Source organism: Cataglyphis hispanica, chromosome 23 (genome assembly GCF_021464435.1).
Source record: "Cataglyphis hispanica isolate Lineage 1 chromosome 23, ULB_Chis1_1.0, whole genome shotgun sequence".
NCBI lineage: Eukaryota > Metazoa > Arthropoda > Insecta > Hymenoptera > Formicidae > Cataglyphis > Cataglyphis hispanica.
The window spans coordinates 1,136,673-1,157,253 of record NC_065976.1 but is presented as its reverse complement, the minus strand read 5'-3'; the positions used below and the strand labels follow the sequence as shown (position 1 = coordinate 1,157,253).

Genomic DNA, 20,581 nt, shown 5'->3' with positions numbered 1-20,581 from the left:
ATAGCTAATAGATGCAATACAAAGTTCAAGAAATTCAAATTCAAGAAATTAGTTCAAGAAATTTATTTAATTTGTTAAAGAAGTTGAAGCTGCAAATTACAAGAAGATTTACAGATTAGAAAGAATGGTCCCTCCTGACCAGGTATGTATGTTGAGGGAACAATATGATATGTTCCTGCTGGTACGTCTTCTAATTCCAAATACACAAAGCCGGATCTGTAAGTAGAAATAAAGATAGATCACAAGTTTTTGTTACAAAATATAAACAAAAGATATTTTTTACAAGGATGTGTGTGTGCAAAATATTAAAAAAAAGTACGAACCTAAACGGTCCAGAGGTTTTTGTTTTAAATGCAGTTGTTGCATTTACGTCATTTAATACGACAGTATTAATGTCAAAGCCTATTTGATATTGTTTAGGCCCTTTTAAAATAATTAATAAATAATTATTATTATTAGCGCTTTCAAGCACTATTTGATATCGCGGATTATTCACATATGTAGAATGGTTGCCACATCCTCCTGCTGTAATGCCTTTCCATTGACCTGTTACCTATAAAAGATCATGTTAATATGTAGACATATATATAAAAATATATAGACATATATGTAAGAGAATCTAGAGACATTCATTTAGAGAAAAAAATCTAGAAAATTTTAGAAAAATTAAGAATATAAAAAAAAAGATATACCTCCTCTTCATATTTATACGATTGAGGTATTTTTCGCAATATGAATGGACATGTTCCATATGCACGAAGCGTATAATAGATTGTATTCGTTTTCTCATACTGAGATATGACCAAAGTATATTTTGTATCACTTTGCTCTCCGAATTTAATTTTGCACAAATAATGCGGGCTGTTTATTTTCACACCATCAATGTACGGCGGTGGATCATCTAAATATAGTTTATCATATATTTATCACTGATAGCTAATAATATAAAATTGAAAAGTAAAAAATCGAATGTATACTTACACGGATAATAGACTCTTTTTCCGTCATTACGATAAATTAAAACAGTAATATATTCCTGATTTTGTCGGAAATCTGCTATATCTGTAATATGCCTTGTAAGAAGTATCCAAATAGCACCAGCTCCTCTGCCCTGTATGTCCAATGAAAATTGTGGATTATCGCCAATATTATATGCATCTTTTACAGGTCCAATACCAGCTTTCCACATTCTGTAATAAAATAGAATTATTCTCTGAACATACCACTATTGTTATATATGAGAAGAGAGTGGTTACGGCTGTGTAATATGTAATACAGATATAATAAAAAAATAACATACTGATGTATGCAATAAGTATAATTAAACAGTCCTGGATTCCAATTTAAATAAAATACATCGAAGAATCGACATATACTGTCGTAATCAATCCAAAAAATGCCATTATCAAATTCTGAAGCAGATTCTGGATCGTAATTCAATTTTTCTTTCAAATCTTCAGTCCAGTGTTTTATATCAAGTTCCGAATAATTGCCCTTCCATCGCAAATGAGACCATGGATTTTTCAATTGTAATAATCTTTCTCCCTATATGTAATATTAATACAATTTAAATTAAATGCTTCATTTTTCTGAATTAATTATAAATGCATAACATGTTAAGAAAAACAGAAATGTTATTTGTATTGTATGTCTACATTATGTCAGGAAAGGAGATTTAAAAAGCAGATATTAACTGAATAATTTTTTTCTTTTGTTTTACTTACATTAATCTTTTTCACGTCAAGGACGGCATATGCGTGACTCGGTACAAGGCCGGTACGGTCTGTATCCAAGTCTGATAACTGTCCTGTGGCTACAGTGACTAGTACATCTCCCTTATGAAGTCGTAATAGTAATGTATCAAAGAGACTATCCTTATTAAAATCTGCTTTATTTGGTCTGATTGCCCACCTTTCAGGTATCCAACCAGTTAAGGCATGTAAATCTATATTCTATATTGAAATAAATGTGTACTTTATTAATAAAAAGTAAATTAATAAATTAATAAAAAAACAAATTAATAAAATAGAATTATAAATTAATTAATAATTGAATACTGATATAAAAAAACTTACACTATTTGATCCAGGGAAATCATAACCACCCATTACTTTCATATAAGCTTTTTCGAGCAAAGAAATCCATAGCTCCCCTCGATTGCTAGAGTAGGAACAGAGTAATTGGTTGTATCGGCTTACAGGCAGAAGGTCATCTATTATTACTTTACGTGGAATGCCATTGATATGTAGTTTCACCATATATTTTCCTAATATTACATGTGTGTTCATCATTTCTAATATACTATATAATAAAATCTAATAAAATACACGTATTTTTTTTTATTTATATACAGAAGAAATCCTTGTATGAAGAATGAATTATACGCTCCTTAAAAGCATCTTTTAATTGTATGAATTCAATGTAAAGAAAAATAATATTATTATTAATGTATAAATTTAAAATTGTGCATAAAAAATAATCCATGAACAAAAATATAATAGAAATGTGTAAAGTGCTTGTATGTGTGTATGTATCTTCTCCATGTAATTTAATGTAAGTATTTTAAGCTTGGAACATATACAATTAAAAATATGTTTTATGTATAAATTATGTTTTATCATCCAACAAATTAATTAAAATTAATGAACTAAAAATAATTACCGAATGGATTATATATAGGCTCTTTGTGTTTATTCTTGGGATAAATAATGGATGTTATAAGTCTTCGCCCAAATTTTTTTTCATATTGAGCACTCACAGCGAGCGAAGCAACAAAAGAACAGTCGGAAACTACCTAAAACACATGAAAGGCAATTAAATATTAAACTAAATACATATTCAAAAAATATATATATTCTCTGCAGTATTCTTAAGTTTGAAACTAATATTGTAAAAATATATGTTTAATAAATGTATATGCATATATACTCTCTATGCATTGATATTATATATCATTATTATTAATGATCAAGTTACTAACAGTCTGTTTTATGCTGAAGTAGTCAACATGATGACCAATGACCATCTTAGGATCAGAATATAATTCTTCTGGCCGACGCCATCCAGCAAAATCAAGTTTTTGCTTTGGTGCTAGTTCCAGTAATCCATCCTTGTCAGTGAATGGAATATGATATTGAAACTTTTCAGCAAGATCAATATTCATAAATGGTACAAATTCATTATCATTTATGTGAGAGCTGTGAAGCAATACTCTTTTCTCCTCTTCAGTATAATTGGTATTACCACCAGTTACTTTAAGGTGAGCACTGCTTCCCCGATGTAGCGAGGGTTTAATATTTCTTGCTAAAATTTATTCAAATAATAGATATATTGAAATTTCTCTCATATATACCTTTTATCTTTGTAATATATTTACATTACCTGGAGCAACTGATGGCACATTCACTGATTGTTCAAGTTGTATTGATTGTTCAGTATTTGGAAAATTAGTTTCTGGTACAGATGGTAGTTCAGCAAGACTTTTCATAACACTGTTATCATTAGTACTTTTTATTCCTTTCAATGACTCTGCCCGTTCGACAGCAACTCTAACAAGATTTGTTAATTTTGCTTTTACATCTGGGTCAACAGTTTTCTGCAATATATCATATAGACTGATAGTAAGATACATCATTAAATAATATATATGTGCAAGAATCAATTTAACAATTTTATATAATAGTTATCAACCGAATGTTATACTTACTGCACTAAGACCAAGTTCAGCAGCATCAGTGTATAACTTTATTGCAATATCTTTTAAACCTGCCTCATCTGCATCCAATGCTTGGTTCATGAGAAATTTACATCTCTGTAATTCAGATTGATGTAAAGGTTCAGCTTTACAGCTATTTTGTTCCTCTTCTTGAACTAAAAGTATCACAAATTATCGTATGTATATATATAATTCGTACAATTCGTGCTTATAATAAATTTCTATGTCATCATCAAATAGCTTACTAAGTTGCTGTATCGATAATATCCTATCACGATAATCTGAAAGCTTTTCTTTATACATGTCATCCAATTCTAATTTAGTAAGAAGTTTTATAGCAATATCATAATAATATAATGCTTGTTTATACTGGCTATTTTTATCAGATTGTACAGCTCTACTAGCAGCAAGTAATGCATCATCTAATGTTTGTGCCATTTTAGCAATGTAGAATAGTGATAAGATTAGAGAGCCAGGATCCAAAATCAATTGACGAAGAAGTCACTTTGTTGCTTTAAGCAAACAAAAAATTTCACAGAATTTTAAATTCTTCACTCATGTAGACTATATTTAATTATAAACATAAAACAATACATAATAAATCAAAATATCAAAATGTAAAATAAAAAGAAATAATATTTATATACATAAAGATATGAAACCTGAATCACTCGAAATCAACCAACGACAAAATAATTTAAAATTTTTTAATCAACAATTATAATACAAGAGTATTTAAATACATGAAATGGGGAGGGGGGGAGGAAAATATATACAGAACGAAAGTGTTGTCAAATGTCAAACGACGTAATATTCCAGTTATCTCTCTAGCTAATCAACTTTCATGATGAAATGTCATGAAGACTTGCCTTAAGACATAGACAATAAATTTCATATGCCAACAACCGCTAAAATATTGACATATCCGAGCTTTAAGCACAAAATCGGACGTATCGTTATTTATTTGTCGAAAAATATGCAAAGTGGAAAATATGCGAAAGAATACGAGATATTTATTTGTGTAATCTTATCAGACGAATGTGATTTTAAGAATTGATGTAAATTGGAATTGTGTGACATATTACAGGTTAATGATTCACTCGAGAACCAATTAACATTACTATTATACCGGCTTGTTAATTTTTCTAATTAAGAAAGTCTGTTGACGTGCCAAAAATATGGAGATAATATGCGAAAGAGTAAAAATTTTGAAATTAAACCCATATATTTTACAATAAAAAATAAATTTTCTGTGATTTGATGAAGCTTTATAAAACGCCGGTTTTTTTAAATCAAATCGGTTTACTTAATAAATTGCATAAATGATTGTAGGAAATAGTAGCATCGAGTACTAAAAAGAAAAACAACATTGGGCACGACACATGACAAAAATAAGAATGAATAAAGAAATGCCGTTAAGTGTAGAATGGATGCCACAAAATACATATGTACGAAATTCTTTGGATCATTTGCTGCCAGGTGAACGAAATCAACGTAGTTTTGTATTTGTAAAACAGGAAGCAGAATTTTTTGAAAGTACATTGAACTCTCAATCTGTACAAAATACAGTTTTGCACTTGCAAGTTTCATCCAAAGAAAAGGATAAGAAAATTAAGCAAGAAAGCAGTCATTTGGATGTATTGGTAAGTTTTTAATATATCTTTATATAATTATATATGTGTGTATAATATCTCTAATATGTAAATGATTTAAATTATACATGTTATATATTACATATGTTTTCAGTCTAGTCAAGCAGACTCTTTAAATCAATTACCCAAAGAACTGACTGAGGGTTCTGAGAGATTGTATAATAGAGGTCGCATTGACATAATAGAAATGACAGTAGAACCAACATTTCCCTATAAATATTTTTTTGTTTATGAAAATCAGCCATCCAAGTTTGTTGTACTAAGAGCTCTCTGTAACAATACGGTTAAAGAAGTTGCAAAGAATTTGTTAGATGTATTGGCGATCATAGGAGCACCACGAGTGTTACAGAGTGGTAATGGACGTAAGTTTGCTGAACAAGTTGTATATGAGTTACGTTCATTGTGGAATGATTCCCTCATATTGCATGGGGATGTACCTAAATATGAAGTTAGCTGCAGGGATTTTAAAAGCTTGGTCGAATCCTGGATGAAAAAGAATCCAACCAAAACCTGGTGCGAAGGACTGAACTTTATACAGATTCTCCACAATTCGACATATCGTAGTCAGAATGGTAAAGTTCCATGCGACATATTATTTGGACGAGATGTACGCGAAAACTTTCAAAACTTTGGTACAGAAAAAGATACAGAGAGTTTATGGACAGAGGAAGAATGGATCAAACATTTGCCACATAGAGAAAATAAAGATATAATTACAACCACAAAAGACACACAGAAGACATCGAATAGTACCAATGTAATAATGCTAAATAATATTGTATTATTATCAACATAACATATTCTGATTAATTATTATTTTGAATGTTTCAGTATTGTGAAGAAAATGACAACATACAAGATACATGCAGTCAAAAGGCATTTTCGAGAAACGACGACGTAAATGGCTTTAGCTTTGTCAATATAAAGAATGAATCTCTCACGAGCAATGTGCGCGCCATAAATTCAACGAGTAGAAGTGAAATAGAAGTAGGAAAAAATGAACTAAAAAACGAGAATATACAATTTCTCAAGTGCAAGTACTGTCAAAAGCAATACATGAAGCTGGGACATTTGAAGAATCATATGAGAACTCACAAAGCGCAACGGGCTCTCCGATGTAAGCTATGCAGTAAAACATTTAGTGTTCCAAGATTATATGCGAAGCACATGAAACAGTCTCATGGGCAAGGTAAATTAGCTGACAAGGAAAAGGAAGTACCAGTTAGAAGAAATACCAGAAGCAATGCCGCTGAGGCGATAACGACTGTATCTAATGAGGAAAAATCCGAGATTCGAGCGGCACATAACGAATTATCAGATGCCGAGACAACAAACGAAAATTGCGACGCATTATTGGACGATATGAAAAATTCCAATAGCAAGACTGCCAAGATCTCGAGTTATACCAGTAAACGAAAATTGTCTATGGAGAGTCGGAGCGTGTCGAAAATGCAATTCACCTTACAGTGTACATATTGCGAGCAAAAGTTTAATTTTCCTAGCGTGCTGGAGAGGCACATGCGGTCGCACACAAACGAACGACCATATGTATGCGACGTGTGCAACAAAAGTTTCAAACAGCTGGGTCATCTTAGCCAGCACTCGCTGACGCATCATGATTACCGCTCGTTTCAGTGTACGATGTGCGGCATAAAATTCAATTCGCTGGACTCGTTGAAGCAACACGCGCATTTGCATAAAGGTAACGCGACAACAACGACGACGACTTCTAAGATCCGCGACGTCTATCGTCTGTTTGAATGCGACAATTGCAAGAAGGTATTCACGACGAAGAGCGTCCTGGAGCGGCATATATTCACGCATACGCAGGAGCGCCAGTACGACTGCAAGGTGTGTGGCAAACGTTTTAAGCAGGCCGGTCATGTAAAATCGCACATGCTGGTTCATACGGGCGAGCGCCGCTTTCAGTGTACCGTGTGCTCGAAGCGCTTCAGCTTGTCAAACTCGTTGAAAAAGCACATGTATGTGCATAACGGCGAGAAGCCGTATCAATGCGATGTATGTGGCGCGCGTTTCCTGGAGAAGCGCAATCTCAATGGTCATCTGCTGACGCACACTAACGAGCGTCCGTATTGCTGCAAGATCTGCGGCAAGCGGTATACTCTGGCAGACACTCTGCGCCGTCATGTGAGTGCTGCGCATGAGGACGGTCGTACTTATCAGTGCGAGATCTGCGCCAAGATGTTCAAGCAACTGGCGCATCTGTCTGTACACAAGAAAGTGCACAACGACGAACGGCCGTTCCAGTGTCATTTATGCGAGAAAAACTTCAAGCACAAGAACGTGCTCAAATCGCATCTGGCGATCCACGCGAATGTACGGCCATTCGAGTGCGATGTGTGCAAGGCCACGTTCGTCAGGAAAACGAATCTGCAGACGCACATCTCGTCCGCGCATATGAACGAGCGCCCATACGCCTGCACCATTTGCGGCAAGCGCTTCAAGCAGATCAGTCATTTGAACGGTCATGTGGTCGTGCACAGCAATCTGATGCCCTATAAGTGCGACTATTGCGACCGTCGCTGTAATCGACTGGACAATCTGAAGAAACACATGCGTCTCCATACAAAAAACAAAGAATGAGAGAAATGTGGAAAAGCGAATTAGCCTCTTCTTTCAAGAGACTAGAACATAGATTGTAGAAAGCTAATGAAAAAAATTTCACACGAATGAGATTATCACGAGTTTAAATCTCTTTTCTGAGTTAAATCCATAGCTTTTAAATGAATCCTACATTTACAACTACTAATATCAAATATGAAACTTTGTTATCAGTAAATTTCGCCAAATTATTAGTTCTATACAAGTTTCTAAAAAAAAAATAGCGAGATTACACGAACTATTGAGAAGATTGAAGTAATGAGAATATTTGATGTGGATAAATTAAAAAGTATTTTATGTTTTTCTAAAATGTTATTGCAGTTGTTATAAAAGATCATGTGTATTATAATTAATATTTTAATATCATTTTAATTTTTATAATTATATTATATTATAATTATATTAATTACATTTATAATTTTATTTATATACTTCTTATAGTATATACTTTAGCTAATGTGAAGGAATATTCTTTAAACATTTTTTTATATTATGTGTGATTGCGCGGTATATAATTGTATATTTTCTCTTTTGGATAGTTTTTTATTACAATATTGTTTTGATAATGACTGATATCTATATTTTACATTTTATAATACTTGCTTGGTGATATATAAGCTATAAAATTTATATCTATGTAGCAATAAAATATCTTTGAAGAGAGATATGTGTGTGTTATGTATGGAAGACTGTATGTCTGATGTGAAAATATTTCCTTATATATAAGCAAATTTTTACAATATAGACTTTTTTATACACTACATATATGTACTTAGATAGAGATAAAAATATTTAATAGAAAGATTATATGCAATATATATATACAATATAAGTTATATCATTTTTTAAAATAAATCATTATAATTAAAAAATTATTACATTATTCTATCATTACACTAAAGGAACATTTGAGAGAAAGGGAGATTAAAGTTAATATTATAATATTATTATAATACAAATATTCTTTCTTTCTCATTGTTCACTAAATTATTTACAAATAACTATTGTAAAATTTGATGAATTTTTCAAATAATTTTGGTACAATTTTCTATAAATTATCAGATTAAAATTTAAAAATAGAATTAGAGCTTATCTGAGAGCAAACTTGATGGAAAATGAACAGAATTTTTTCATAGATAATAACTGACATATGTTCAGGAAATTAAGAAAATTTATCTCGAATGTATATTGGCAATTATGCAATTAAATAATGAATATGCGAATTGATTTCGTCGCATATCCGTTATCAGATAATCAGATATCTCTATATGTACTTTGTTATCTTTCATATTTTGCGTGATATACATATGCATACATCGTGGTCAATTGTGCGTGATCAGCTGGTCAGTTCGTCAGATACGCGTGATTGTCACTGGTTTGTGCGTGGTTATGCGTGATTTGTAGCAGAGAGGCTTCTCTCTGGCTGTAGTTGCGCGCATATAATAATAAGTTCTTCTTCTTTTGTGACTGATAGATTAATATTATAGGCTTCTATACAGAATTTGCCTGTTCGCCAGTTGATATATAATAAGTTTCGTATGCAGTATGGGGTACAAGAAGGGGTTAAGATTTGGGACTTTTTTCACCGTGCTGATTGTGCTCGCGGCAATTTATTATCGTAACAATGAGAACGTCCTGCAGAAAAGATTGCTGACCCTGTTGCACGGCCTCGAAAAACTTGAGAACAAGCATGTTATCACTAGGAAGCCGAAAGTCGCTGTAGGTTATGGCGTATGCACTGATGTCTTTATCGACGCGAAACACTTGCTAAAATATTCGGACGAGGTCGGACGACCTGAACACTTTGACGAGATCAACACCGAGCTCGAATTACTCAAGAGCTTCGGCTATTACTTTCGCCATGGGGCCGCAGCCGAGTAAGCTCTGTTCGGAGAGTTTCAGTGTCATTTTTATAGAATGGTCCTACATATAAAAAATATATAAGCATATTAAAATCACGTATTTAACAATTTAGTATATTAATTATTAAAATGTCTTGATATTATTTAAAGTGTATCAATTATGTATATACCTATAGAAATTAATTGCAATTAATTGTAAAAAAAATATACTGTTATACAAACATAGACTGCTATACAAACATAGACTACTATTATATTCCTCAATATTTTGCTAAAAATGTTAAAAACTTTTTTCAGGCGTTACATGGCAAACAGAACTCTATTTGATGATCTGGTGTCGAAGGCACGTTCGTTTTCTTCATCTTACTCGACAATTGGAGGAAATGCTGCAGTTATGGCGATGCGATTTGCGCGAGAAGGATGCGACGTGACTCTCGCGGCTAAGATGACCAAGTCATTATATCAAATGATTCCACAGGTGATAAATGTCGTAGGTGGCGAAGTAAAACGCGACGACATTCACCTTATCTTGGAATATAAGCATGGCGAGGTATGGGGTCCTTATTCTAGTGCTAGAGCAAATAGGTATGTATTAATGGTAGAAATATATACAATTAAGTAAATTATACAGATTAACGCATGCTATTTTTTTTGTACTTCCTAGATATATTATCCATAATGATATGAATAATCCAATGATCAGCTCGTTTGATGCTTTTGACAAAATCCTGAAGACCTATGATCCCGATTTACTAGTAATCAGTGGCCTCCAAATGATGGACAATTATCCATTTCAAGAAGGTAATTTTTCTATCAAAATTTCTTTTCTGTCCACGAATCTTTATTAAACAAGTTTCATGTTGCGGAATCGCGTATTTTACAGATAAACGGAAGAATCTGCTGCTGAAAGTGAAGAAACAAATGTTGGAACGGTCGAGTTCTACCAAAATCCACTTTGAGATGGCTTCATTCGCCGAGGATAAATTGCTATTCGAGCTTTGCGATCTTGTAGTTCCATTTGCCGACAGTTTGGGAATGAACGAGCAGGAAATAGCAAATTTGTATAATACTATGTATTACGGCAACATTTCATTGGTCGCTGATTCGACTCCGCGTGTCGCAACGGTGTTAGATCAGATGAGAACGTTATTTAAACTTATACGCTTGAGAGGTAAGTCCATCGCGGATGCTAGAGAGCTCACGAGAATTCATGTGCACACGTTGGCATATCAAGCTATATTCACCGTCAAGAATTCCATCTGGAAAAATACAATGGCTGCTGCGGCCAAGGCGTCGCTGACTGCACATAGACATGTATGCGCATCAAGTAATGTGAGTATCATTCAAAATTTATATATAATATGAAGCAAAATATGAATGATTTATAGAAATTATTTATAAATATTTATCTAAATTATAAAGCTATAGTTACCAAATCTGCAACTTTGCTCTTTAAAAAGATTAGAAATGTTAGATTGCTTAAAGTATGTTAAAGTATGTTACATTTATATCATTATCCTATGTCAGATGGTTTTAAAATGTTTTTATCTTGATACAGATCGATGTGAAAAAAGCGACGCTGATCATGGACGATAGTTTCTCGACGTCTATTGTTGATGGAACCCGAATATTATTGAACGTCGACAAACCAGTATCTTGTTGGGACGAAATGCTGAAAACGGAACAGGAAAATATTTCTATTCAGGTGTGCGTCGCACCCGTATTGGTTTGCACAGAAGCTAGTCAGACGGCTGGTGGCGGGGACAATATTTCCAGCGCAGGCCTAGTACTTCAGATCTGAAATACGGGATTCATCGATACAACATGATCGTTTAAGTATATTATATTACGAATCATATTCCTTTTCCCCCATCGCAAATACGTAAATGCGCGAATCAAAATCTTAAAGTAGGCCTTTACTCATGTTTGTAGCATGCGGAAATCGTGCAAACGATCGATTCACTTATTCCACAATGGTTTTTACATTCCACTTGACTGGAAATTAGAGACTGGACACACATATGACTTGTTACACATTATTGAAGGATGTAAAACACTATTTATATTACATGGAATTAAATAATTCTGTGCACTTATATGTGCATTTTATCATATTGTGACACTCTGCCTATTACAATTGACAGCGATTTTGGTACTAACGTCAATGACTGTGAACATTACATTGTTACTCTCGCATTTGTAAACTAATTTTAATCGAAAAAAGTTTATATATATTCCAATAGTGTACACAATTATATTATATAAGCTAATCGCAGTACACTGTGGTAGATGTTTTCATAAATACAGTTAATAAGATGATCATTATTGAAATTTTTGAAAGTATTGAAAATTCAGAGTAGAAATGAATATTTAACTTAGTGGTATGTAATATGTATTTCGATAGTTTCAACAATTATGCATTAATAGAGATTCTTAGATGCAATATATTGTGATTGTAAAAAAAAACAAAGGCAATGTGATATTATCTTAAGAAATCGATTGTAAGATTAAAGTAAAAATTCTAAAAAATAATCTAAAGAGAGTAACGAAGAGATTGGAAATAATCATTTATAAAAAGAATGTTTAATTTTGAAAATTATTATATATACCATCAATAATTTTACATTCCAATATTCAAGAGTCTCTATTAGCGAATTCAATTCACACTAGTGCATACTAAAAATTGCTATATTTGAAGTATTTAGATTCAATGTAAACATGATAAAATAATAATATAAACATGATAAAATTATGTATGTTTCATTAATTCCGCGTACAGCAATTATATTTTTATTGAACTTTAATTATTCAAAATTTTTATATTGTCTTTTTATATTTAATTTATATTTTTATAAGATACTTCAAATGTAACAGTTTTTAATGCGGCCAATTCGTTTATATGAGTCTTTATATAAAACCTCAATTGATGTGTCAACATTGTTTTACGTTTAGAGTTGATTTTATATATATATATATATATATATATATATATATATATATATATGTATATATAATGCAAACTTGAAAGTTTGCAAATATCAAAGAATAATATTTAATACATAATGATACGCGATGTACGACATTATGTTTTTTTTATTAATATTACACTTTTTGTCCTTTGATATACATAACTCATTGATAACATCCGATAAGGACGCTAGATTGTCCAGATTACTTGCAAATTTTCAACGAGTATTTTTTGCAATACACTTTCTTAATACAGTTGAAACTTAAGATCCTGACAATCATATATTAATTGTTGCTAATGTTTGCTGATATTAACATCAAATGGATCATAATGCATCATGGAAAAAAAAAAGAAAAAAAAATGCACGGAACATGGTACGAGACGGGAAAAAATCATGAGATACTAACGAGATAACAAATATTACTATCTAATGGACAATATTCGTTTTGCTGCATATCGTTAAGTAATCTTTACAGACCATCGCATCACTTGTACTTACAATATATAATTTCAAGACCATTTTTTTGTAGCCATTTTATTTTTCCTTTTTTCTTTACTTTTTTATCACATATTTGTTTTTTAAGATAGAAGATACGTAATTGATAATTACTGATGAAGTATTTATCGTACGACATGCCGAGATGAGTGAGAAATGACGGATCAATGATAACGGACCTACTCTTTCTAATGCAGAGTAGGAAATCTTTATGCGTGTAAATTATTAGCAACAGAGTCTTTTTATTAATACAAATCTCGTGGATCAATCTTCTCTACCAGTGTGAAAATCTTTGCGAGCGTGATTTATAGGATCGTATCTCCCTCGTCGATGCCCAACATGCGAAGATCATCAGGCCCAGGTTGAGTATCCGCCTCTGTTTCCGCCTCCTGCATAATTTCGGGTGGTGGTTGATCCATGTATTCAGGTCCATATCCAACGCAGCCCAACATACTGTACATTGATGAATACATAAGACTAGACTCCTGCTGATTCTGCTGTTGCTGATGCTGCTGTTTGCTTTCTGCTGTCTCTTCTTTAGGGAAGATTATGTTTAGAGCTTCCTGCAGATCATCTGGCAACGGAATGCTCGGATCCGCCGAACGTTTCTCCGATGGCTCTGGTATGTCAGATACATCGGAGTGCGACGGTGCAACTGTTACATTCGAGTCTATTGTTGATGGTAATGGTGGCGGAGGTGGAGGCGGATTCTGCGGATGGTTTTGCACGAAACCCGTGGTGCTCGGTATCGGTGGCGGCTGAGTGGTCATGAAGGCAGCAGGTGGCGGTACGGCCTGACGAGGAGGAAACCTCGGTGGAACAAACGGCGGTGGATTCGACATAAACGGCGGAGGCGGTCGATTCGGTGTAAATTGTGGTGGTGTACTTTGCACCGGTGTTGGCGGCGGTCTATTGTGCACGACTGATTGCTGTTGCTGATTTGGCGTGAAGCTGGGCGGTGGTCTATTCAATGGCGGTGGTGGATGCGGGGGTAGCGGCAGTTTTGACACACTCGACGTTTGTTGTTGCTGTTTTTGTTGCTCCACTATCAATTGTTCCTCTATAACCGTCTCCTCAGATTGGTCATCTATTTCCATGTCAACCACTTGAGGCGTAGGTTTGCTTTCGTTTAATACAGGCGGTGGAGGTGCCACTAAGATTTTCATAGGCTGATTAATAGTTTTGTTTGTCAGTGAAATTGCTGCGCTGCCGTTATTATTCAAATTCAACGGAGTAGCTAACTTGGTGATATGCACAACACCTGGTGGATTGATGATTTCATTGGGCACTTTTGGCGTATCCTCGAACTTGCTCTGCTGATAGGGCAACGGAGTAATGTCTTTCTCTGGCAACTTGGGCTCTTCGGTCTTCTTCTTGAACAAAGGTAACCTGCCGATAAAGGGTAACTTACCCTTGGCCGCCTGCGGCGCAGATTTCTTGCTTAGGACGTTGCCTTTTTTCGATTTGGACTCGTTCGATTTCTTTTCAAACTTGGACTCATCATTCGATGAATTATCATCTCCCCGTCTGTCTTTACTATACTTGTCATAATTCCTCTTCGGACTATTGTCGCGCCAATTTCTGTCGCGTCTCGGAGAATCGTTGCTATCTCTGTCCCTGTCTCTTTTTCGACGATCATCATAGTAATCGCGATCTCGATCCCTTTCTCTGTCCCTGTCACGGTCCCTATCTCGCCGGCTTCTTCTCTCGTACCTGCTACTGTATTTGCGATCGCGATCATCCTTGTAGCGATCTCTGTCGCGATCCCTTTCATCTTCTTTGTCCATTGATTTACTTTCAGGCGGCTTCACCGTCATATTTACCTGTTGCTTCGTCCAGAATCCCATATGTGGCTTCGGCATTTCCTCCGGTTTCGGCAACTCGATTGGTTTATTTGTGATTGGTTGCTGCGATTGCTTCTCCTCTTCCTTCTTTATCCAGAATGGTTTAGGTGGTTCCTTCGGTCCCCAAGCCTCTAAATCCTCAGATTTCTTCGAATAGCTCTCCTGATGTAAATCTTCCTCCTCTTCCTCTATTGTTTTCTCTTGATTTACTTTGCGAGTCTTCATTTCTTCTTCCTGCTTGGCTTTCAGTTTATCCCTGATCGAATTCAGAAGTTGCCTGTCATCCGCATCTGATGGATGTTGCTCGGGCAGCGGTGATTGATTTATCTGCGGTGCCTTTGACCAATTGTGCCCCTTCAATTTTAAACGCTGATAATCTATTTCCTCATTAAGAATCGCTTGTGTCGAAGCCTTCATCTTGTTTCGCATCGCCACGCGTATACTCTTTGTGGTATCCTGATCGGATTCAGTGTCGGAGTTCTCTGACTCGCTAGACGTATCACTAGCACTACTTCTGTTTCTACGTTTCTTAGCCTTCTTCGATTTTTTCTTGTTCTTCTTAGACTTCTTCGACTTTGTCGGTGGATCATCGTCTTTTTGTTTTTGCAATTCCAATTGTATTTGCTTATGCTTTTCTTCAGAGAACGCCTTTTCTCGATCGGCCATCCAATCAGTTTCCCAATGCGGATTTTGCTCCACGAAACGCTAAACAGCACATTATTCAAATAAATTATTTATATTAAATATGTCGAGTTGATGCGAGATCTATCTCTCAACTTTTTATTAGATTTTAAATTATTAACTCTTTCAGACGACTATTTCGATTAATAGAAATTATTTCGAGAATAATTTGTAATTATCATTTTGTTTAAACTTTACTTTAAAGTTTGATGATTTTTTTTTATATCTTTATCAACCTTTAATATTGTATTGTTCAAATATCATATGTTTAGATCACTTACAGAAAAGTTTTCAGAGTGACGTTTAGACTTCAGATGTAGACTGGCACAGTGAAGATCTCCTATCCAAGATTCGCATAGTTTGCAATACCAAGCTGTTGACGCACTGAAGAATTGTAGCCCTATAATCAAATATTTTTTCAGTTAGCATTATTTAAGTTTTGAAGCAGGTAAGCATTGTAAGTTCATAAAGAATGACCTTATATTCTGCCACGAAACATTCATGTCACTGAAAACAAAAATAATATATTAAAAGATGTGTTCGATAAAAGATACAGATTATATTAAATTTCTTTAATCCCACGATGATCTGTGAAAAAACAGAAGGAAGGAAGAAAAAAATCAGTTTTATTTCTCTCGCAAAAATATCTACATTATACAAATAATAATGCATAAGTATATACAGCTAGATAAATTAATGTACATTATATTTTTATGAATATACTGCAACAATTTTTCAATCTCATTTTCAAGATTTAAAAATATTCTTTTACTAATGAATAATTTTTTTTCTTCTATGATAATTGTATAGACATAGTTTATGTCTAAAAGATTATTTGCAGTATATTTTACAAACAGTTGATACAATTTGTTGTATAAATAAATTAATATAATATTGGAAAAAGATAATACACATCTTTTCAATATAAATCATAGTAATAGAATTTTCTTCGCATAACTTCACCAAAACTTACACATACATACATCTCAGTTATGTAACAACACAAAATATTTTATATATATTATCTTATATGTCATTACTTTTTCCTGAGTAATACACTCCACTATAAGATCTTGATATATAGATCTAGTCCTGAAGATAGTTGTAAACGTACCTAAATTGTGTAAAATATATTGCAAAAAATAAAATTAGAGACATGTGATGACACGATAAAGTGACATTGATTGAAAGTCGCTCGGAAAGTGTGCTTCTTGAATCCAGCTAAAATCCAATGCATCGCTGTGGTGTTTGCAATATTGCTAGAAAATTTGCTGCCAACAAAACGATCGAGAGATTTTTATACGATATGTTTTTTACACATATTGTATAACAAATTAAAATTGGTTTTAATGTTTTGACAACATCATATATTCAACGATATCGCGAACGTTCTAACTTACTTAAGGCAAACAAACTTTCAAGCAACTCATGATTGTGTTGATCTCTTCAATACATACCGAACACCACAGTTATTCTGTGCACAAGCTACGGAATTATATTCTATTAGTAATTGTCCACTGTAATTGATCTTACCTTTGATAGGTGTTCTTTTCGTCGGCAGTCCAGGATAATAGGGTACTTCTTTCTCTGTCCCTTCACCATTTCGCTCATGCCATGGCATATCAACAATCTTGCGTTCCTATTATATAGAATAAAATATAAATAGTAAAAACGGGTTTGATATTTAGATGCAAGAAACTCGGTACTGGTTCTTTTCTTTTATAAATATTGATATGCATGTGGTACATAAAAAATTACAGTATGTACCAAGTACCTGCTTGTTGTGATCATTACTGTGTAATATATCATCCAGTTACAAATATAGTTTGAACTACAAATATATACACAGCTTTAATTAAATCCATTTTTGTTCTTTCATTACATAAAAAGAAATATATATATATATTTTTTCTTCTACCTGTTCTAGTAACAAGTATTATTTATAAAAGAACCTCTAAATTTATTTTCTCCAACATTCAATTATTTCAGGAATGTATTGTTTTATGACGCGATTATATTATTAAAAAATATTACTTACTAAACAAGCCTCTTTGTGCTCATTGCTATGTAGATGATTTAAATATTCCTTTGCTGTCTTAGGAAAGATATCGCAGACTTTACACCAATGCATTTCGGGATCGTAGTGAACGAAATTGTACATAGGCTTATCCTCTGATGATCTTCTCTCCCTAACATCTCTTTCCGCTTTGGATTCCTTATCTGTATCGGAAACCGATGATCTGTCAGGCGAAGGAGACTTTCCTTTCGGAAAATCTTCTTTCGGGCTTCTTGAACGCTTATTTAATTCTAATTTAAATTTGCTCTTCAGGTCATCCACAGTAACTTCGTCACCAATGATGCCAGTGAGCATATCGATGACATTGTGAATAGATTTCATTTTATTTTGTATCTCGACCTGTACATTTAATTCAGATTAATATTAACCATAAAAATGTACCCACAATATCATATATATTATTTACCTGCAATTTCTGATTTTCTTTTATAATTCGATTATTTTCGCGTCCACCCTCTTTGCCTATCTCGTCACACTGTTGACGCAGAATTTCCAGTTCACGCTGCAGCGTAGCAGATTTTAGAACATATTCCTCTCGTTGCTTAGCCAATGTCGCTTTCTGTTGTTTTACTTCAGCTGCGATTGCTGCTAAATGTTCAATTTAAAGGAAGTTTGAAGATTGAATAAAGAGATATAGACTTTTTCATTATCAACATGCAAAAAAGATTAGTATGTTCATTAAATGAACGTATTAATTTGAATATTTATAAAATAAAAACATTGTTGCACACCTTCTTTTTTGACATCCTCAGGTCTTGTTAAAGATGTCACTAAACCAGAAGAACCACTGTCAATTGGTCTTGACGATTCTTGTTGAGATGTCAATGATGGAGGTGGTGGTGCTTGCTGATTGTTATATGTTACTTGACTTCCTTGCCAGTTGGGTGGTGGATAATCCTAACAGAATAAATACGAACAACCAATTTCGAGTCGTTCAATGACATTCTTATTGACCCTTACCTTTATTGGATGGTACTCAAATGAGGACTTTGGCTAATACATGAAGTCTTGAAGAGATGTGTGTAACGATCTGGCCAATATTATAGGTTTCCAATGTTGATATAAATAAAATAAGTAACGCGGATGTTATACTTACTAAGGAATCCACAGTCGTGGTTCAGGGAAATATAATTATGATATTCCAAAGAAATAAGAATATTACCAAATATAAATCATAATCGGCGCGATTATTTTCGAGATGCTTTGCAAATGTATGCATAATTTTTAGAATTCTCAAGAGGACATGCTTTGCTTGAATATTTGCATTTGCATGGTTCGCCAATGTTCACATTGTTTCAACAACATATATAATTAATCCTTTTTCCCTTCTCTATATAAAACTAGGACACCAATTGTATTAATCTTTTTTCAAATAGAACTTACACTTCGATATCCAGCAGGTTGTTGATAACTGTAGTCATAACCCGTGCCATAGTTGTAGCCGTAATTGTTATATCCCTGATTATAAGCAGATATAGGTGGTGGTGGCTGACTTGTGTTTGGTGGGGGTGCCTATAAAAAAAAATATATGAAACAATAAGTAGACAAAATGTTCAATATAAAATCAATTATAAAGTCATATAAATACATTAATAAGATATATAGTTTCATATCTCTCATTGCTATTTATATATATGTCTAGCAATCTATAAAACTATTTATACCTGGTATTGATTATGTACTGCTGAAACATAACCAGTAGAATTGTTTGGATTCGGTACAGAACTCTGAGATTGAGATGGAGGAGGTTGTTTCCAATTGTCTTGCGATCTGCTGGATTCCTTCCGTCTTCTGTCTCTGGAACTCGAACGAGATCTTCTGTCTCTAGACCGCGACCTGCGATATCTGCTTCGTCTCGGAGACGGCGATCGATCATACTTCCTTCTTCTTCTGGCATGCGAGGAGTCGTCTGAATCAGCACTGGGACTCCTAGGGCCCTTGCGTCTGGATTCCGATTCCATTACTAATACTTGCTTCAAAGTTCTATCAAATATAAATTTATGATTTATTACAATATGTATCATATGCCATATAATAAAAATTATGAATTTAATGTTTCATTTAATGAAAATTAAAGGGTTTAGTACAAGAATAAATTCAGATCATACTTAAGAAGTCATTTCAAGACACGTGATTTGGTCTAGTTCGATTTTATAAATTGATTTTATTCTTAAATCTTTGATATATGAGCTTTCGAAACTTTCTCCGACAGGCATTAAACGCGATAACACGCAACAGTTTCAGGCATCTATTGCAGCCATTGTTATCCTCTCATCGAGATGAATCGAAATTATTTAACATCATTGGAAATGTTATTACGCTGCTCACCTTGACCGAACAGTTCCTGGTTTGTTAAATTCTAGATAACGTACAATTCGTTAAAATCTCGGCGTGTCAATAATGCTAAAAAATAGTGATAGCACTCGACATGCCGCAACGCTTCGTAGATAAACCTGGATGTACAACGGATAAAGATAACGTGATGATGGCGTCGACTTGCGCAAACGATACATAATCTAGTTCGAAAACTCGAGTCAGCCCAACAGTTGTCGCGCATTGTGAATTCGTCATTAGAGTTAAAAAACCCCATCTTTTGAACAAAACGTAAAGTCCCTAAATGCGAGATCTTTGAATAATATATATATATATATATATATATATATA

The 20,581-nt window shown here is 33.7% G+C and overlaps 4 protein-coding genes across 9 annotated transcripts; 2 read left to right on the top strand and 2 right to left on the bottom strand.

Moving 5' to 3' along the window:
- Positions 1 to 48: 48 nt before the first annotated feature.
- LOC126857987 (calpain-7-like) lies at positions 49 to 4,508 on the bottom strand. 3 transcript variants are annotated; one of them, XM_050607951.1, is made up of 13 exons: positions 4,492 to 4,508; positions 3,961 to 4,227; positions 3,707 to 3,870; positions 3,382 to 3,595; positions 2,981 to 3,303; positions 2,662 to 2,794; positions 2,076 to 2,266; positions 1,725 to 1,952; positions 1,301 to 1,545; positions 982 to 1,190; positions 693 to 901; positions 324 to 553; positions 49 to 216 (listed from the first exon to the last, which is right to left on the bottom strand). In XM_050607951.1, the coding sequence occupies exons 2-13, from the start codon at positions 4,151 to 4,153 to the stop codon at positions 75 to 77; spliced, it is 2,481 nt and encodes an 826-aa protein (XP_050463908.1). In that variant the 5' UTR covers positions 4,154 to 4,227; positions 4,492 to 4,508; the 3' UTR covers positions 49 to 74. The 3 variants fall into 3 exon arrangements, with proteins under 3 accessions (XP_050463908.1, XP_050463907.1, XP_050463906.1); XM_050607950.1 differs by having other exon boundaries at positions 4,378 to 4,501; XM_050607949.1 differs by lacking the exon at positions 4,492 to 4,508 and adding an exon at positions 4,363 to 4,468.
- Positions 4,509 to 4,623: 115 nt separating this feature from the next.
- On the top strand, positions 4,624 to 8,786 carry LOC126857985 (zinc finger protein 85-like). Of its 3 annotated transcripts, XM_050607948.1 has the most exons (5): positions 4,624 to 4,802; positions 5,048 to 5,358; positions 5,462 to 5,729; positions 5,817 to 6,124; positions 6,199 to 8,786. In XM_050607948.1, the coding sequence occupies exons 2-5, from the start codon at positions 5,098 to 5,100 to the stop codon at positions 7,969 to 7,971; spliced, it is 2,610 nt and encodes an 869-aa protein (XP_050463905.1). In that variant the 5' UTR covers positions 4,624 to 4,802; positions 5,048 to 5,097; the 3' UTR covers positions 7,972 to 8,786. The 3 variants fall into 3 exon arrangements, with proteins under 3 accessions (XP_050463905.1, XP_050463903.1, XP_050463904.1); XM_050607946.1 differs by having other exon boundaries at positions 5,462 to 6,124; XM_050607947.1 differs by having other exon boundaries at positions 4,624 to 4,914; positions 5,462 to 6,124.
- Positions 8,787 to 9,259: 473 nt separating this feature from the next.
- Positions 9,260 to 13,338, top strand: LOC126857979 (ADP-dependent glucokinase). The gene is made up of 5 exons (XM_050607935.1): positions 9,260 to 9,866; positions 10,149 to 10,436; positions 10,516 to 10,652; positions 10,735 to 11,183; positions 11,410 to 13,338. The coding sequence occupies exons 1-5, from the start codon at positions 9,535 to 9,537 to the stop codon at positions 11,650 to 11,652; spliced, it is 1,449 nt and encodes a 482-aa protein (XP_050463892.1). The 5' UTR covers positions 9,260 to 9,534; the 3' UTR covers positions 11,653 to 13,338.
- Positions 12,927 to 20,407, bottom strand: LOC126857978 (zinc finger matrin-type protein CG9776-like). Of its 2 annotated transcripts, none has more exons than XM_050607933.1 (9): positions 20,246 to 20,407; positions 19,582 to 19,900; positions 19,301 to 19,429; positions 18,649 to 18,814; positions 18,324 to 18,505; positions 17,879 to 18,256; positions 17,374 to 17,479; positions 16,122 to 16,240; positions 12,927 to 15,864 (listed from the first exon to the last, which is right to left on the bottom strand). In XM_050607933.1, exons 2-9 carry the CDS (start codon positions 19,876 to 19,878, stop codon positions 13,621 to 13,623), a joined length of 3,621 nt encoding a protein of 1,206 aa, XP_050463890.1. In that variant the 5' UTR covers positions 19,879 to 19,900; positions 20,246 to 20,407; the 3' UTR covers positions 12,927 to 13,620. The 2 variants fall into 2 exon arrangements, with proteins under 2 accessions (XP_050463890.1, XP_050463891.1); XM_050607934.1 differs by having other exon boundaries at positions 18,324 to 18,502.
- Between the last annotated feature and the right edge of the window lie 174 nt (positions 20,408 to 20,581).

What these genes read in the sequence shown, in the direction of transcription:
- LOC126857987 (XM_050607951.1), bottom strand. Translation starts at nt 4,153, where the DNA reads ATGGCACAAACATTAGATGATGCATTACTTGCTGCTAGTAGAGCTGTA. An exon ending in ATTATCGATACAGCAACTTA is followed by an intron (nt 3,871 to 3,960) that starts GTAAGCTATTTG and finishes TGATACTTTTAG; the next exon opens with TTCAAGAAGAGGAACAAAAT. An exon ending in AAAAAGAGTCTATTATCCGT is followed by an intron (nt 902 to 981) that starts GTAAGTATACAT and finishes AACTATATTTAG; the next exon opens with ATGATCCACCGCCGTACATT.
- LOC126857985 (XM_050607946.1), top strand. Translation starts at nt 5,098, where the DNA reads ATGACAAAAATAAGAATGAATAAAGAAATGCCGTTAAGTGTAGAATGG. An exon ending in GCAGTCATTTGGATGTATTG is followed by an intron (nt 5,359 to 5,461) that starts GTAAGTTTTTAA and finishes ATATGTTTTCAG; the next exon opens with TCTAGTCAAGCAGACTCTTT. An exon ending in AGACATCGAATAGTACCAAT is followed by an intron (nt 6,125 to 6,198) that starts GTAATAATGCTA and finishes TGAATGTTTCAG; the next exon opens with TATTGTGAAGAAAATGACAA.
- LOC126857979 (XM_050607935.1), top strand. Translation starts at nt 9,535, where the DNA reads ATGGGGTACAAGAAGGGGTTAAGATTTGGGACTTTTTTCACCGTGCTG. An exon ending in TCTAGTGCTAGAGCAAATAG is followed by an intron (nt 10,437 to 10,515) that starts GTATGTATTAAT and finishes TGTACTTCCTAG; the next exon opens with ATATATTATCCATAATGATA. An exon ending in CAATTATCCATTTCAAGAAG is followed by an intron (nt 10,653 to 10,734) that starts GTAATTTTTCTA and finishes CGTATTTTACAG; the next exon opens with ATAAACGGAAGAATCTGCTG.
- LOC126857978 (XM_050607933.1), bottom strand. Translation starts at nt 19,878, where the DNA reads ATGGAATCGGAATCCAGACGCAAGGGCCCTAGGAGTCCCAGTGCTGAT. An exon ending in AGCACAAAGAGGCTTGTTTA is followed by an intron (nt 17,480 to 17,878) that starts GTAAGTAATATT and finishes TCTATATAATAG; the next exon opens with GAACGCAAGATTGTTGATAT. An exon ending in GAAAAGAACACCTATCAAAG is followed by an intron (nt 16,241 to 17,373) that starts GTAAGATCAATT and finishes ATTTGATTATAG; the next exon opens with GGCTACAATTCTTCAGTGCG.